At 37.0% G+C, this 18,394-nt stretch overlaps 1 protein-coding gene across 2 annotated transcripts; it reads left to right on the plus strand.

Moving 5' to 3' along the window:
• The first annotated feature begins 1,061 nt into the window (after positions 1–1,061).
• tesk1a (testis associated actin remodelling kinase 1a) lies at positions 1,062–16,673 on the plus strand. 2 transcript variants are annotated; one of them, XM_058789516.1, is made up of 11 exons: positions 1,062–1,388; positions 1,860–2,429; positions 7,416–7,537; positions 7,793–7,841; positions 7,930–8,076; positions 8,951–9,033; positions 9,223–9,313; positions 9,400–9,483; positions 11,077–11,163; positions 11,266–11,362; positions 12,104–16,672. In XM_058789516.1, exons 2-11 carry the CDS (start codon positions 2,235–2,237, stop codon positions 13,147–13,149), a joined length of 2,001 nt encoding a protein of 666 aa, XP_058645499.1. In that variant the 5' UTR covers positions 1,062–1,388; positions 1,860–2,234; the 3' UTR covers positions 13,150–16,672. The 2 variants fall into 2 exon arrangements, with proteins under 2 accessions (XP_058645499.1, XP_058645510.1); XM_058789527.1 differs by lacking the exon at positions 1,860–2,429 and having other exon boundaries at positions 12,104–16,673.
• Positions 16,674–18,394: the final 1,721 nt, after the last annotated feature.

Raw genomic sequence — 18,394 nt, forward strand, 5'->3', positions numbered from 1 at the left:
AATATCATACCTCATATCAATTGAACTAAACCCAAAAGTTTAAAGAGAAATGAATGAGGGTATGAAGCACACATTTTACTCTGCTGCCACCTATTGATGAAACATGGCAGGGGATTCAGACTGTTGATCTTTTATTTATTTATTTATTTATTTTATCGGAAAGTGAAAATGTATGCAGGTAAAATGAACATATTTTGTTTGACATTCCATAGTAATATTAATATTGCTTTGGGGTTGTTTTGTTAAAAATTTAGGTTTCATAAATTTAGACAGTTTGATTGCCATCATACATTCAAAGGAATTTAAATCAATTAAGTTAGTGGAGTTCATACTGGCGATTCTCATTTTCTATGTACAAAAATTCATATAATCATATGTTCAAACAAAATTTCTCCTTTTATCGCACTTAATTAGTTCATGTTTTAACAGAGAGTTCGAGTTATATGTAAGGAGCTAAACGTTTGCTATTTGACGCTATTAAATACTAATGCAATAATATTTACAAACTTCTCAACTTAACTAAAAAAAAAAACACTTATATAATACATAATCTTATATTTCAGGTTAAACATAAGATAAAATTCATTGGGCTGTAGTAGGTTTTAAAAATGTCACTTATTTCCCAACAATCGTCTGATTTAGTTTAGATGGTAAAAGAATAGTGTCTTCGTTCGGATGAGAAGAGTTCACCGGAATGACAGAAGAAGCATAGAAACAACTGCACAACAGTGAATTGATACTGATGTGACGCAATACTTCAATTTCAAATAATGAGTCAGTGGCCTGTTCTTGTACTGCTGACTCACGACGACGATTTCATCCACAGCACTGACTGCATCTTTATGGACCTCGTTGCAGAGTGACACGAAATGCGAAGATGACATCATAGTTCAGCCAAGCCAGCGCACTGGCCGCTCATTGGCTCGAATGCTTGATTGATGTATAATGCGGCCAATCAGAAGCCAAATCACGAAAGCTCACATCACAAATACATGCAAATGTAAAAACTTATTTTTGATGTGCTTAGTGGGCGCTTTCAAACTCAGTTAAGCTACGATTTACATGACTTGCAGCGTATGGCGTCCGACTATTTTATGGAAACAAAACGAAGAATGCAATGCAGAATCGCAATAGTGCAGAATCACACTGGCACACGTTGGAGCATTTACTGCGCATGCTCGACGCGCAATGTCCAGCCTTGCCAAGACCTGCCCCTATTCTTCACCAATGAACGGGCAAATTTACAAGCGGCATAAGCGTTTCACTATGGCCGAGACTGACGGTGACAGCTAGCGAATGAGATGTTGTTGACAAAACACTGAAGATCTGCTAAATGCAACGCTTGTGCCCAAACGAGAAAGTCTTTTCTTCGATCCTGCTAAAATCAGGTAACGTTACAGTGCCATCATATCCCAGGGCAGCCGCATGGGCCCGGCTACGTGCATGCCGTCCCCGGTTGCATGTGCATGACACTTTATTATAATATCGCATGTCTTATAGAAAATAATAACCAGCTAAGTCAGCGAAACGGTATTCGCTTTGAAAATGAATAAAGGTGAAAAGCAAATTGCATTCAGAGCAAGCCCTTTAGCGGTCATGTCATTTCAGCAACAATCCGCAATGGATCCTGTCTGTGACAGATGGTGCGGACACACCGCATTTCTTCTAGCCCTTGGAATTATTTTGCCGTATTCTATGTTTATCTAAAGAGGTTTGAATAAGATTTTTCTCATAGACATTAAAGCTGCATCTCTCCATATCGATAGCACAATTTTACTCAGTCTGACTGTCGCCATTTATTGAGCTTCAGGTGATTTATACATAACTTATTTTTAAACCATATTTAACCTTTTTTGCAGGTGGTTTGTTTGTAAAAGCCGTTGGGAGTGAAGCTACCGGCTACAGCTACAGATATTGGAGAGGGCAGATCTGTTTATCAGAACTAACGGCGATAACGCGCGACCTTTCTGGATTGTAGGCTGATATAAGGACCGCGCGAGCGACCGGAAAATGAACCATGGCAACCGCATCTCTCGGGAAAGAGCTCGAGCGCACTTTTCATCTTTTGCGTTCATTTGCCCTTTTTGGGGAATATTTAATCGGGTAGTTTTATGTGGTTTACAGCATTGTACGACGTTTAATTAGTTATTGAGTTGTTTTTGTAAGTGATTATTTGTAGTGCATCTGACGCAAGATATGGATATTTGGACTTGGTTGCGTTAAAGGACCCTTTGATGTTAAAGGACATCATAATGGATCAAGATGACAACCAAGAAACATGTGAACCCCCTCTGCATGCCCTTTACGGGCCTAACCGGATCCGGCCGTCATCGTACCGGGCTCTGCGAAGTGCCGTGTCCAGCCTGGCACGAATTGACGATTTTTTCTGTGAAAAAATCGGTTCCGGGTTCTTCTCAGAAGTCTTTAAGGTAACTTTTCCTCTTTTATATGTACAAACGATAATGCACTGCTGTCCTAGACTTATTACAGCGGTCATGATTTTTCTGATAGATGATTGGTTGCACCTTCTGATGATTTGCACTTTAAATGATTAGTTAAGTTAACGATGGAAGCAGTAAGAGGGAGTTTGCATGATTTGAACAGTCCATGGATTTCATAATATACTATTAATTATGAGCAGTGACAAAATTCAGGCCACTAGTGAAATGAATTCACAATGACATTGACTGTGAGATGAGAGATGAGCCTCTAATACAATATCAGAGTTTTGACAGTTTGACCAATATGTGTGTGCATGTGTGTGTGTGTAAAACAGATATTCACACTAATCAACTTAAAAAAATTTTTTTTATTTTATTTAAATTTTGTGTATAAAGCACTACTGTCATAATTTTCACCAGAAATTGTTACTTTAAAGAGCCATTTCTACCTGATTTGATACAAAAGTTGGTATAAATGAATGTATTTAGGTTGATTCAGTGATGTTACTGATTAATGAAAACCAGTTAACATGTTACCATTTTTAGGTTACATTTTTTTCATTGACTAATAGCAGTGCTGTTAAAAAAATAACCTATATTGTTTAATAAATTCTCAACGCCATAAAAACTGATTATAATATTAAAAATAATCCATAATGAATATTACGTTTTTTTATTGATCAATTCAGTATTGTCAAAAAAAGAATTGGTTCTGAATATTGTTCGTAAAGAAATATTTTAAAGCAACTTGTAAGCATATACCGCATATACTGGAATTTGAATGCCTAGTTTAAAAAAATGACACATATCCTAAAGTCTCACAGTCTCAATCATCTTGTATGTAGTATATAATACAACAGAGTCATATGTGTCCATGTTAAGAGCAACGGTGTCTGTGATTAATGATAAGACAGGTTGGTTGTACTCGACAGTATAATCAGATTACCAACCTTCCCTAATCTGTCTGCCTCTTCACAGAGGGGTATGTGTGTGCTTATTGGCCCATGCCTCTGTTGACTCTGCCGCAAGTGCAAGTCAAAAATATCAGTCTATTGCTTTCATTTGAAAGTCTGTCCACTAGTATTGTCCCATATTTAATAACAGTCACTCCTTTCATACTTTTTAAGAACTTTGTGGATCACAATGTAAATTTAGTTATTTCTCTTATTCATTCCTGCTTTTTTTTTTTTTTTTTTTTTGGAGCAGTCTTTAGCTGCCATTTATTGTATATATTATTCTTCATTAGTGGTTATAGTAAAGTCAGAATTACAAATTTTCAGTACTACAACTTTTCAGTACAACTACAGTAATGTGAGCATAAATCTTAAACTTATTTACTAACTAAAGAGGTCTAATTTCTAATGCATGGCTTTTATTGGTATTTATAAAGAAAGAAAAGCAGAGCTGTTATGGCACATTTTTAAATAATTTTATTTTTGCTATACAGTAGACAACTACATAATTTTGCAGAAATCTGTGCATGGAACTTTTGAAAAATTGAATGTTTAATGAAAGTGGTTTGTGTTTGTGCCACCTCAAGAAAACTGTCATTTGTCTTTTATTTTCCTTTTTAGAAGTCAACATTTATTAAAATTTAGTGTCGTAGCAAAAATTTTAATAAAATAATTATGTCTAAATGACAAATGGCTCTGTAAGGGGCAGTATGAAATATGAATGGATTACTGACATTCGGCTCACAAATAGTTATAAATCAAAGTCGGTCAGACTCAGATATCTGATACATGTTGGATGATGTTTGGTGATGGTAGTGGGTGAAGCCGATGTTTTGTATGTGACGATGTCCCGGATTCCCGCTGGTTAGGTGGGATGATGGGAAATCCAGAAAGCCTATTAGTGCCCTAATGGCTATTAATACTCAGCATACTGGATCTCTCTCCAACTCTCTAACTCATATACACAAAGCCATATTTAATTCAAACTTAAATACACTAACGCAACTATTGCATTATTGTACATACAGATCCTAAAAGCTGATACAGCTACTCAATCCTCCACCAGATTCTCTATCTTCAACTCCTCTGTAGCCTCACATTTAATGGCAAATCAGTCTAATGCATGTTGCAGAGTAATTCTGCCTAGTAGGGCCAGAAAAAGCTTTAGATGCAGCTTTAGATACTCTTGTGCAGATGTACATAGATTTTATCCCGGATGAGAGCAGATCATTTACACGACTGAATGGCCTGAGCCATCAAGCACATACTCTGCTGTGCTGACTAGCTGTGGAAGTTTTAGGCATTCCGGCATAGTGTACAATGGAAATATTTTGGAAAGTGATACTTAACATTTTATATAACATGAAAAATGTAAATTAAAAACTAAGATGGTTCTCTTTTCAGAGAATGTGTCTTGAAAACAAGTGTATTTTTTAGTTTGTTGACATTTTTTCACTCAGTAATAAATCTTACTACTTATTTTATGTCCATTTTTGCTATGTATTCATGATGTTCATGAGAATATGTAAAGATTATGGGAGATGATAAGAACCCTACAGTTTCTACATACAGAAGCTTGATATTAATACCGGTATATGTAATTATTTCTGTCATACAACTCTTTGAGAGTTTATCATAGTAACATACAGTGGGGCAAAAAAGTATTTAGTCAGCCACCAATTGTGCAAGTTCTCCCACTTAAAAAGATGAGAGAGGCCTGTAATTTTCATCATAGGTATACCTCAACTATGAGAGACAAAATGAGAAAAAAAAAAATCCAGAAAATCACATTGTAGGATTTTTAAAGAATTAATTGGTAAATTCCTCGGTAAAATAAGTATTTGGTCACCTACAAACAAGCAAGATTTCTGGCTCTCACAGACCTGTAACTTCTTCTTTAAGAGGCTCCTCTGTCCTCCACTCGTTACCTGTATTAATGGCATCTGTTTGAACTCGTTATCAGTATAAAAGACACCTGTCCACAACCTCAAACAGTCCAACTCCAAACTCCACCATGGCCAAGACCAAAGAGCTGTCAAAAGACAACAGAAACAAAATTGTAGACCTACACCAGGCTGGGAAGACTGAATCTGCAATAGGTAAGCAGCTTGGTGTGAAGAAATCAACTGTGGGAGCAATTATTAGAAAATGGAAGACATACAAGACCACTGATAATCTCCCTCGATCTGGGGCTCCACGCAAGATCTCACCCCGTGGGGTCAAAATGATCACAAGAACTGTGAGCAAAAATCCCAGAACCACACGGGGGGACCGACTCAAATCCTGTAGTGCCAGACGTGTCCCCCTGCTTAAGCCAGTACATGTCCGGCCCGTCTGAAGTTTGCTAGAGAGCATTTGGATGATCCAGAAGAGGATTGGGAGAATGTCATATGGTCAGATGAAACCAAAATAGAACTTTTTGGTAAAAACTCAACTTGTCGTGTTTGGAGGAGAAAGAATGCTGAGTTGCATCCAAAGAACACCATACCTACTGTGAAGCATGGGGGTGGAAACATCATGCTTTGGGGCTGTTTTTCTGTAAAGGGACCAGGACGACTGATCCGTGTAAACTAAAGAATGAATGGGGCCATGTATCATGAGATTTTGAGTGAAAACCTCCTTCCATCAGCAAGGGCATTGAAGTTGAAACGTGGCTGGGTCTTTCAGCATGACAATGATCCCAAACACGCCGCCCGAACGAAGGAGTGGCCGTGAAGCATTTCAAGGTCCTGGAGTGGCCTAGCCAGTCTCAGATCTCAACCCCATCGAAAATCTTTGGAGGAGTTGAAAGTCCGTGTTGCCCAGCGACAGCCCCAAAACATTACTGCTCTAGAGGAGATCTGCATGGAGGAATGGGCCAAAATACCAGCAACAGTGTGTGAAAACCTTGTGAAGACTTGCAGAAAACGTTTGACCTCTGTCATTGCCAACAAAGGGTATATAACAAAGTATTGAGATGAAATTTTGTTATTGACCAAATACTTATTTTCCACCATAATTTGCAAATAAATTCTTTAAAAATCCTACAATGTGATTTTCTGGATTTTATTTTCTCATTTTGTCTCTCATAGTTGAGGTATACCTATGATGAAAATTACAGGCGCCTCTCATCTTTAACTTGCACAATTGGTGGCTGACTAAATACTTTTTTGCCCCACTGTACATGACAATGTTAATGTGTTTAGTCTTGGCAGAGTAGATCTGCTACACTGCTGCTGCAGCAGAGCAAATACCAAGGCTTGCTACTGCCAGTACATCCACAACATGCTGCTGTGAGCATGAAATACTGCTGCTGCACATATAACATATAAGAAAACATATATAACATACATGAAATCACCCTGTAGCAGATGTATACAGGTGCAGCTGGGGAAAGTGGAGGACGCTGCAACTGCTACAGCAAGCACTAGCCAAGATTTAAAGGTTGAGCAGCAAGCTCAGGCCTTTTAATACAATGGGCCAAAAATCAAACTTGATTGAGGGCCAGAGGCCAAAAGTAAATGTTCAATCACATAAATAATGCTGCACTTAAATGTGTCATACTGTGTATATTACAGTAAAACATAAGCACAGGCTCACAGTTTTGACATTTATTATGCTGCTTTAATTTGTTCTAAATAACGAACACATTCACATAAGTTTTAAAGTACTAAATTTGTTCCTGTGCATATGAATACTTCGAACTACAGTGCTTTTATATCTGCTGTTTACAACAGTCAGATATAGCCCATTGGCAAGGCAAGGTTGATTGCTACTCTCAAAAATGTGCTTTGATATGTTCACCTGTAGAAGTCTATGGTCAAAGCTCCACTTAGCAGTCATGCATTTGCTGAAGAAATGACTGCGGTACCCATGACGGTAAAATAATTATTCTGGTTGAGTACCATCTGTGCCATGGTGAGCCAAATCGAAAGGGAAAATGGTCATGGGCTTGTTTGGGCATCTCTGGTCTATTACATGTATCATACAAAGATGTCTTTTTAGTAGTGTCACTGAATAAGTGTGTGTGTGTATTCTGCAGGTGCAGCACAGGATCACAGGGCAGGTGATGGCTCTGAAGATGAACACACTGGCCAGTAACAAAGCCAACATGCTGAGAGAGGTGCAACTCATGAACCGCCTTTGCCACCCCAACATCCTCAGGTGTGAGATTTACCATTGTTCCTTTTTGTACATAAAACAGGGAATACTTCTGTATTCATTGAATGATATAAAATACTACAGTGCAATGGCATAAATAATATTTTTCTTGAGTTGTGTATTTGTAGGGTCTGACTTGAATGTGATAAAAATTTGATTTTATGTATCCTTTTGGAAAATAATCCTAGGTTGAAGCTGCATATTCACAAAAGAAATCCAAAAATATAGAAAATAAATAGTTGTTTTCACTTTCATTAGGTTTTTGGGGGTGTGTGTTCATGAAGGACAGCTTCATGCTCTTACAGAGGTAAGACATTGCATAGAAATCCAGACTTCAGGAGTAAATGGACTTGCTGGTTGATATGATAATAACCGTAATGTCACTACGTTTATAGTTCATAAATGGGGGCAACCTGGAGCAGCTGCTGGACAGTGACATATATCTGTCATGGAGCGTGAGAATAGGTCTGTCTCTGGACATTGCAAGAGGGCTGCAGTATCTACACAGCAAGGGCATTTTCCACCGAGATCTTACATCAAAGGTACAGACACAGTGACATATATGGTTTATTGTGCCAGCAGCTATGTCTATTCATTTTGTGCTTGCTGCACGCTGGGGTTATGGGACAAAAAGAGCATTGCGGTGATGTCATATTTTTGTAGGCCAACCATCACCCTGGTTTTCTTGACAAAATTAGATTTTTTTTATGGGCTTTTCAATTAGTGCAGAAAATAAGCTGTGATTAGCAAAAGTTCATGATTCTTACATGTTTTGTTCATCATGATAATATTCACAAAGGAACACAAATTTGATGAATTCTGAAGTCTAAATACAATCTCCAGAAGTAAAAAGTGAACAACAAAACACCCTGGTTGCATGACTTTAACGTCACTAACTTAAGCTTCTGATAACTATTTTAGTCTTCATTTAAAAAACATTTATCTGAAAGTTTGAGTTGTAACTTGGAATTGTTTGCAAGATTGTGATTATAAATGCAATGAGGCTGTAAAAGTAAACTCGTGAGTAGATGAGTTTAGTTGGTCAGCGTGATGAGGGTAAATATCCTCAACAACCAGTGTAGTCCCATTTAGCCCCTTGTTAGCAAGACAAGTAAAAGCTTTAAAAAAAAACACAAGGGTGTATTATTGACGTATTTTGTCATAGAATAAAACTTTAAAATGTGTGTTTGTGTTTACTACAGACCTTATTTTAACCAAAAACCTATTCAGAAAAACATTAACTTCAGGATGATGGAAATTGAAGTGCTAACATGCTAACTCGCTTTGGGTTTTGGCCTACAAAAATACGTCATCTATTCAGTATTCTATGAATAAGGCTATAAGTTTAAGAACACTGAAATACTCTTTAACATTATATCCTATGAAATACCCTGACTGTACTACTGTACTATACAGAATTGTCTGGTCCGTTGTGACAATGGTGCTTTTACTGCTGTGGTTGGGGACTTTGGGCTGGCAGAGAAAATCCCCGATTACAGGTCAGTACATCTCTCCTTTTTACACACAAATAATACAGCTTTGACACACATTTGATGATGACATTTTAAATGGATCAGTACTTAACCAGAGACACAACCAAAAGTATGACGGCTATCTAAGAAGGCTATATTCCAAACATAGGCCAAATATTGATTGAAATGACTATGCTTTGTCTTGCTTGTCTACAGTGATGGTGCTGAAAAGCAGCCTTTGGCTGTTGTGGGCTCCCCCTACTGGATGGCACCAGAAATGTTAAGAGGAGAGCTGTACAATGAGAAGGTAATTTGTCTTTGAACACTAACAAGTCAACATCCAACTCTACTTGTGTGCTTGTGTAACTTTATTCATCTCATTTTTATACATAGGTGGATGTTTTTGCATATGGAATAATCCTTTGTGAGATTATTGCTCGAATTGAGGCTGACCCAGATATCCTCCCACGAACTGAGGTACATTGTACAATTGCACACCACCACATGAAGCACAGAATCAATGCTGATATTCTGCAATTGTATTAAAACTCAAAACGTATCGTTCATACTAAAATTTAAGCAAATAATTGCGAATATATATATATATATATATATATATATATATATATATATATATTAGTGCTGTCAATCTATTAAAAAATGTAATCACGTTAATCACAGTCATGGACAATCATGATTAATCACAAATTTAAAATACTAGGATTTACCTCTAAATGTGTTGAAATAAAGAAATGCATGAAACTAGTTAAAGGAAACAGAACTTTTCACACTTCCGCCAGGTATGAGACATAATCATTATTTTTTATCATTATTTTTTTGTTTTTATTCAGCCATTATCAGCCTTTTACTGGCAATAAAACATTTACCAAGCCACATCGCTTCAATACCAGTATACATTTACCCAACTATTATCAAAAGTATTTCTAAATAAATACAACAAAATATTTTCTTGCGACCTTTCGTGAAGTATTATGACAAAATGCATTATAAAGAAGAATTGGACCTGTTCTGCAGGTGCATTAGAGCTAATATTAGCATCATGCTACATAGGACAATTTATGAGATTAATAGTACACTTTTCCTCAGAACTCACTTCAAACCACCATCGAGTGTTTGTAATAACTTCCTTTTACGATCACTTGTGGAATTTAGTCGTTTACTGTTGTTAAAATATGCTATTTATAGCCTTTTATATTGCTGCACAAATTAGCATTTCAGATGTACACATTAACATACAAACCATATCCTATTGTAATCGTGTGTATTATTTTATATAATCCATAGTGGCTGTTGTCATGTTTATTTCTGCTGTGTAAAAGCCTTAACATGTATGCTCTGCTGAAACTCACGTTGTTTGATGTGACAACCGCCTCTCAGTTCTTAAGTTGCCAGGGATAAATTCCAAGTATAATACACATCAGTAAAAGGATCTATTTTAATTTTTATTTGTCTATATACACCTTGGGCGGCCGTGGTACATTATAAAAGTAGCCCAAAAAACCACAACCCATGGCTCTGTAATTTTCAAAATAGTCCACTTGTGCCGCTGCCCTGGCAACACTGGTGCTGTACCCTCATCACACAATGATAGATAACCTTCCGCGCTGCGATGATGGGAAGAAGTTGGGGTCAAACCTTATCAAACGATTAATATATATATATATTTTATATATATATATATATATATATATATATATATACGTATATATTGCTCCCATGTTTTTTTTTTTTTCTAAATATGTGTGTGCATATGCGTGACCATATAGTGTATCCAGATCCAATCGAAGAATTAATTCACTGATGTTAAATTTTTCGTGACCACTGCAGTTTAGACTTTGATACCAATGTCTACTTTTTAGAGTGCTGTCTCCCTCTGCTGGTGAAGCAGCATGATGGAGTATATTTCCATAAAAATAGTTTTTTTATATTATTTTTTTTATTATTATTTAAATTTTAGAAAGCAACACAGTGCAAAGCTCAATATTAATCTCAAATTTGCATGTGAAGATGTCTGATCAGAGCAGTAAGTGTAATATCATCTGTCTGTAGGATTTTGGACTGGATGTGGACACCTTTGAGCAAATGGTGGGAGACTGTCCACCGTCATTCCTTCGCCTGGCTGTCAATTGCTGCAATGTAAGCCACATACTCACATATTCAATAACACAGAATACAATCCTGTATGAAACTGTATGTGCTCTCAGTTGTTTTTAATTTGTTATCCTCTTTCTGTGGTAGATGAGTGCAGACAGTCGTCCTGCCTTTTCTGAAATAGTAGTGACACTTGAGAGGATAGAGAGAGAGAGGAAGATGAGTGAAGCTCCAGTCATCCTAGGTAAGTATGTTACAGATAACATGGGCAGGGGTTCAAAGCACTAAATCAGTGTAATACTTTCATTTAATAATATTGGGTAAAAGAAAAATAAATGATATACATACACTATTCTGAAAATGTTTGGGGCCAGTAAGATTTTTTAAAATAAAGAATCCTTTTGTTCACCAAGGATACATTAAATGTATCAAAAGAGATAGTAAAGGCTTTTAAATTGTTACAAAACATGATTACTTCAAATAAAAAATAAAAATATATATTAGGTTGCACAACTGTTTTCAACATTGATAATAATAATATGATGAAGAAATGTTTTTTGAGCACCAAGTCAGCATATCAGAACTATTTCTGAAGGATCATGTGACACTGAAGACTGGAGCAATGGCTGCTGAAAATTCAGCTTTGCCATTACAGAAATAAATTACATTTTAAAATATATTTAAATAGAAAGGTTTTTTGTAAATTGTACTAATATTTCACAATATTTTCACTATATGTTTGATTAAATAAATGCAGCCTTGGTGAGCATAAGAGACTTAAAAAAACAAAAAAAACATTAAAAATCTTACTTAACCCAGACTTTTGAAAGGTATTGTATATCACATGTTAATTTAATTATATTTTACCAGTTAGCACCTTATTAATTTAGAACTCAAAATTAAAGATTAAAAATATTTATCCATCTTTAAAATCACTCAGTTTTACCAGTCCTCTGACACCCAATCCTTGTTGTGGTTTCCTCAGAACCCATTGCTGTTGACGTCAGTCCGTACAGGAGGAGAAGCTCGCCATGCCATCCTGGTGACCAGCGTCTGTCCCGTAGTCAATCAGACGTATTGCCCCCTGCCACTTCACCGTGTTTAGGCACGCCTGCACGGGTCAACCCATTCTCTCTTCGCCAAGACCTCAACGGTGGTCGCATCAAGCTGTTTGACACCCCTAGCAAATCTGTCATCTCTCTTACCTTTACCCTTCCACCACCTCCAGATCCCTGTGCCTCCCCATCACTAAACGGGAGCCCAGGGCTCCGAGGTCCCCCTCGAAGGTGTCGTTCCCTGCCGTGCACCCCCGAGCTGGGGCGACAGCTACCCTTCCGGGACCAAGATGGCCAAGAAGAGGAGGAGAGGACTGAAGAACTGAGAGATGGAATGAAAGAGAAAGAGGCAGAAGGACGGCAAGATGCAGTGGAGGACTCAGGCCTGGTTTTGGACTTAGATATGGTGTCTTTAGAACGGGTAGAAGAGGAAGAGGAGGATGAAGAGGTGGAGAAAGAGGGACTGAGCCTCACAGAGCCCATGGACTGTAGCAGCTCGCCCGACACGGCAGAAGGAAACGTGTCAGGGAAGCGGCTTATCAGCGGTTCTTCTTATTCCTCGTCCTTGCAGTCCAATGGTTGGGCTACACCCATCTCTAATGGACCACCGTTATTACCTCCCCTTCCCCGTTTGGACAATAACAATGGACTACTGAGGCCTGGGCGGCCGATGGCATGGGCAAGACTGAACGGTTACCGAGGCCCCGCTCCGGAGCCTTTACCGCCCACTAATGAACATGACGATGTGATTTCATGTCCAGCCTGCTGTCTGGCTGGGTTCAGCTTCCCTTCTGTGTGCCTGCGTGGAGCTCCTCCCTCACGCTGTGGACCTCCACGACGACCGTACAGGACCTTCAGCAGAGGGGAAGCATCCGCAACCACAGCAAAGGGACTGCTCTGTCGGGGAGCAACGGGTCTGGCTCCATCCACAGCTACTTGTGAGCCAGGGTTACCCCTACCAGAGGCCCAGACCTAAAGATGACCACTGCAACATCTCAGAAACTGCAATGCCACACAGTCAGGCCACTGGTCTGATGTCAGGATGGTTATCTTAGTGGATGCAGTGTGGGTTGAATTAAAGGGATAGGTCACCCAAAAATTAAAATTCTGTCATTTGCTCACCCTGATGTTGTTCCAAACCTGTATGACTTACTTTATTCTGGGAAACACAAACAATGTTTTGAAAAATGCCACACTGTTTTTTATCTATATGGTGAAAGTCAGTGTTATTTAATTGTATGGATGTTTAAAACATTCTTAAAATGATCTTCTTTCTGTTTTACTGAGTAAAGAAAGTCATAGTTTTTGACATGAGGGTGAGTAAATAATGACAGAATTTTTTAGGGTTACACAATATATAAAAAAATTCAACGATAGTGTGATATGGTTTAGTGCGATTGTCAAAATGCATAGGTTGAAAGATATTCACTAACAATTTCAGATCGAGCACGTGTCTAAATGAACAGCGCCGCACTTCACTCTGAAACCAGCAGTGCATATATTTAAAAAATACTTTTATTATAATAATTTTATGTTTGTACTATAAAATAAACTTATATTTATTAAATGCCCAATTTTAAAATTTCATTAAATGCTGTTATTACAGTATATTTATTGTTTTGTTTAATATTTTTATTTAATATCGCAAAAAAAATCATAATATTATAGTCATTTTGAATTAGACAAAAACAATGGCAATGTGGCCTATGAAAACTGAAGTGGAAAGAGATTACTTTAAACTATGTTTAATTTATGGTTAAAGAAAGAGGTTTAAGTTGTTTCTTGTGAATTTAAGTTTAATTAAAAAAATGTTTTTTTAAAAATCCAAATTGGTCAGCCCTCAAAAGGATGAATCACATTAAAAAAATAAAAAATAAAAGTGTGGATGCACTTATTGTAGAATGATTCCGCCCCCACCCCAAAATATTGCACAGTATTCAAGCCATCTGCTGAAAAGTCATTTTGTTTTCATATTGCACTATATATAGCAGTAAAACTTTTTGTTTTTGGGTGAACTATCCCTTCAGATATATGTATGAGACACACACAGGATAGAAGTGAGGAATGAAAGGCATGCTGGTTCCATAGTGCCAGTTCTTTATCATGGTCTTTTTTGCCGTAATTCAGAATAACTTAAAACCATTACTGTACAATAATGGCTGCTTTTTATTGTGTGCTCTTTTTGGCTCCATAAATGTTTGATTGACTGAAAGCCACTGTGTTTAAAAAGAACAAATACTGTGTTTGTAAGGGAGACCTACATGATAATTGTGGCATGTCAAGCATTTTAAGTGTATTATCTGATTTATTTATTTATTAGATAAGCATTCCTCTGAAAGACTGAATGCTCTTCACTTTGCTGTGAGAGTGAACTAGGGTGTGTGACAATGAGTACTCATGCCAGACATTAGTTGAGACATTTTTGTGATACATGTGTATGTTTAGATGCAATGTATGCAGTAACTCATGGTAATTATGTAAAGTGTACTGTTTAATAGGCATTTTTTAAATGAAAACTTATACATTTTGAGTTTTACACAAAATGAAGATGTGCAGGAGTGCTTGTAGAAGATAGCAGTTTACATTTTATTTTTATCTCCCCCTTGTGGTCTGGAGGATACACTCTTGTTAGATCACTGCTGCTGTAGAGAAAAAAAAACAGATTTCTCTCACACAAGAGATGTTAGAGGACATTTACCTTCACTTTTGATCTAGTTCAGCTTTTTTGTGATGTTCAAGGTATGGAATCGTATTTAAAAAGCAAAAGAGCATCTTGCACAGTGTTTTCTGATGCCACTAACATTTACTCAAGACAATTATGACACACCCCAGCACAAATGATTAATTTTTTTTTTTTTTTTGCTTTGTGTTTAAACGTGAGTGTAAATTTTCACAGGAACCTAGATTCGTTTTGGGTCAAAACTAGTATGAAACAGTAATTCATATTCACTCTAAACTGAATGTTTGCATTAGTTTATGCAAATTCTGAGATTCTGCGTCTGTTATGCTGAAGTGTTTCTGAAGTGTGGATTCCGCCATAGAAACACATCCACTGAATTTCCTCATGCTTGTTTATGTACATCTGCTAATGAAATGAGCATAGGAAGTATCTGCATGCTGAGTACTGTACAAAAGAGTGATCTGTACATATCAATGCATGACAATAGACAAGAAGCTGTCTAGCACGTTAAAACTTCCCTTCAGACTGGCATCAGAGGTGAAGTTGTCTCAAGGCATTTTTGTCTTCTGAATTCTGAGATGAGATATGGATGCAATAAGTGCTCTTGGTTTAAACAGTAACTTATATTTTTAATAGTTTGGTAAGGAATATGTTTGAAGGAATTCATTAGGTATTTGAAAAGTATGCATTTTCTAATACTAATCTGTGAGAATTGGGCTGAAGCTGAAGCTCAGAAGCTGATAATGAAAAGTCGGCTTGATTATGACTATAATTTTCCATGCACAGAAGAGATGAAAGCAATTTGATCACGTGTATTTGAACAGCACAGACATTCAGAACTTGCCTCCTTTGTGTCAGTGATGAAGTGATGTTATAGTGGATGAGACGTGGATGGATTTTTAAGGTCCATGTGTCATGTTACTGTGTAAACATTTGTTTCTTTCTAAGAGAGAATGTCTTTCTCTCTGAAAGCAAAGCACTTATCACTATGATTACTTTTACTAGTTCTGGGGAACAGCAGCTTTAATGTCAGTGAATTGTTATTTATGAAAATGTCATAAATTAAAAAAAAAGATTGAATGTAGAAACGCTGTCATTTTTTTTTTTACATTTAAAACGTATTTGAAATGTTTATAGAAATTGTTTTAGCTACAGAGCTGAATCAGAAAATTGACAATCATTGTGCCATAATCTAGTGTATAGAGATCATTTCATATAGAAGGGCTGTTGTGTTTATTGGAACAAAGGTTCCAATTCGGACTGCGTATGATCCCATTGCCACTCTCTTGATACCCTGTCAGCAAAATTCAGATCAGACGGGAACAAGATTGATAGTAGGGTTTTTTTCACTAAAAATGTTTAATATGTAAAAATTTGGAATATGCATGAAAATAATCAGGCTGATACATCTCAAATTTAACAAAACAGACCAGAACCACATTTCCAAATATCTAGAATAAGTCTGGAAAACCAAAGAATTCTTCTCACAACTTTATTTTGATTTTTTTAAATAAAGAAGGAAAACATACAAAGTGAAAGACACCCATTGTCATTCATGGAAAATCTGTACAGTGCTAAAAAACTTTGTTAGTCTAAAAAACGGAAAAAGTTGAAAATAGACTAAAGGTTTTGAACAATCTATGTTTTTTATCCGCTTCATACATGGATTCATGTGGAAAAGTTCAAATTGTGTGCTTGTAGAAAACATTTGTGTAGGAATATGCTAGTTTTGGCATCTTTCATAATAGGTAATACCGCTGTAAACATACCATCTGTAAACATAATTGTTTTGAAACATCTGAACTTCTGAGATACATAAGTGAAATGCATACATGCAAATAAAGAACACTATGAAACAACTGGTTTATTTTGAAAACCAAAATTTGATGAGTGTCGTAACAGAAGAGGATCACAGACAAATATCTGCCAGAACAGGTATTGACAGATTTTGCAGATGCACAAGTGATGCAAGCAGGTAAGTAACTGGTTCAGTGAGTGGTAATGCAAACTCAGCTGATGATAACTGTCCTTCCTTTCCACAGGCACAGGCACAGGCAGCGAGAATGGGATGAATGCTGGCTGATAACTACAGAAAACTGGACATAATAGGTAGCACAGGTAAGCAGTTGAGTAGTTCGGTGATAACTGACAACTGAGGAGTGACTGGTGAGTGCTTATATAGGAGTCCTTGATGAGCTGGTGCAGGTGATCAGTATTCGGGTGACTGAGGTGGAGCTGATGTGACTCTATATGACAGATCGTGAGCCCATTTTAATACATTCCAAATGAAAGAAATGTTGTTCTTAGCTTGAAGTTTTGCCAAGTCCTCCTGTTTCTTATTGCATTTTCATTTTCTCTAGTCATTCACACACTAAGATGCTCACATGCTAGAGCCTCCATCTCTCTCTTTTGCATTTCTTCATTTTTTTACGATCCATTGTTTCACTTCCTCAGTTGCTCTCTCTGCTTCCTGAAGCATGTCATTAGTGTAGTATTCTCCACCATTTCATCAATATTGTCTAGCAGTTGCTTAACCTGGCCTGAATCCTGTTTCTCATCAGCGTTCTCCACATTTCCTGACAATGCTTGTAGTTCTGAATTGCTGTGCACAAATGTTTTTATGTCCTGCCCTCTAAGCAGTGGTGGACGAAGTACTCGATTTGTTATGTACTTAAGTAAAAAAGTACTGATAGATAGATTTATTTTGCGATTTTATATAGACTACTTAATTAAATTTTATATTAGCACATATTTTTATAATCCTACTGCTCAAAATACCTGGGATTAGGAAAATATAATTCTATTTTCATAATGATTTTTTTCTTCACAAACTGTGGTGTTAAAACACCCCAGGCTTAATGCCCCCAGAGGGCATCACTTCCCACATTTATCTTACTGTAGTTACCATGCTCTGAGCATCACATCCTTTCTTTTATCCTCAGATGTAATCTTTCTAGGTGGTTGAATACAAATATTTGGACTTTATATCAAAAAATTTCCTCAATTTAGCACCAGCAAGCTTGGGGAATATGAACGTGTATGAGTTATTTGATTTAATCTGTGTTATTTTAATGTTTCGTTTTTTGACCTAAAACACTGACATTGATCTGCATTCAAGCATTTCAGTGGGCTTAAATAGATCACCCTTTACAGCAGATTTAGTTCGCAAACAACTGACAGTTTTGACCTAAATAGGATTTTCAGTTACAATAATCCTAAAATTCGACATTAGTCGCTTACTTTTTGCAGCATCAGTTACGCGCGCGCTCACAACATCTCCCTGTTCTTGCTTGTGAGTTCAGTTCACTGGAGACTCGCTCTAAACGGTTCATTTGAATCAGTGAGTTCTCGACTCGAGAACAGCTGCAATCGGATCATTCCAATTCGTGAATGAATCGTTTGTTGCGATTTGCGAACCGATTTAACAGGTTCATTGAAAAGAATCAGTTTGTTCATGAATCAGACACTGCTTCTGCGTCTCGGAGCATGTGATGTATTATAAGGAGTAACTATATGTTTTATGAAATGTAGTGAAGTAAAA

The sequence above is a fragment of the Onychostoma macrolepis genome, chromosome 01 (assembly GCF_012432095.1).
Source record: "Onychostoma macrolepis isolate SWU-2019 chromosome 01, ASM1243209v1, whole genome shotgun sequence".
Classification (NCBI taxonomy): domain Eukaryota; kingdom Metazoa; phylum Chordata; class Actinopteri; order Cypriniformes; family Cyprinidae; genus Onychostoma; species Onychostoma macrolepis.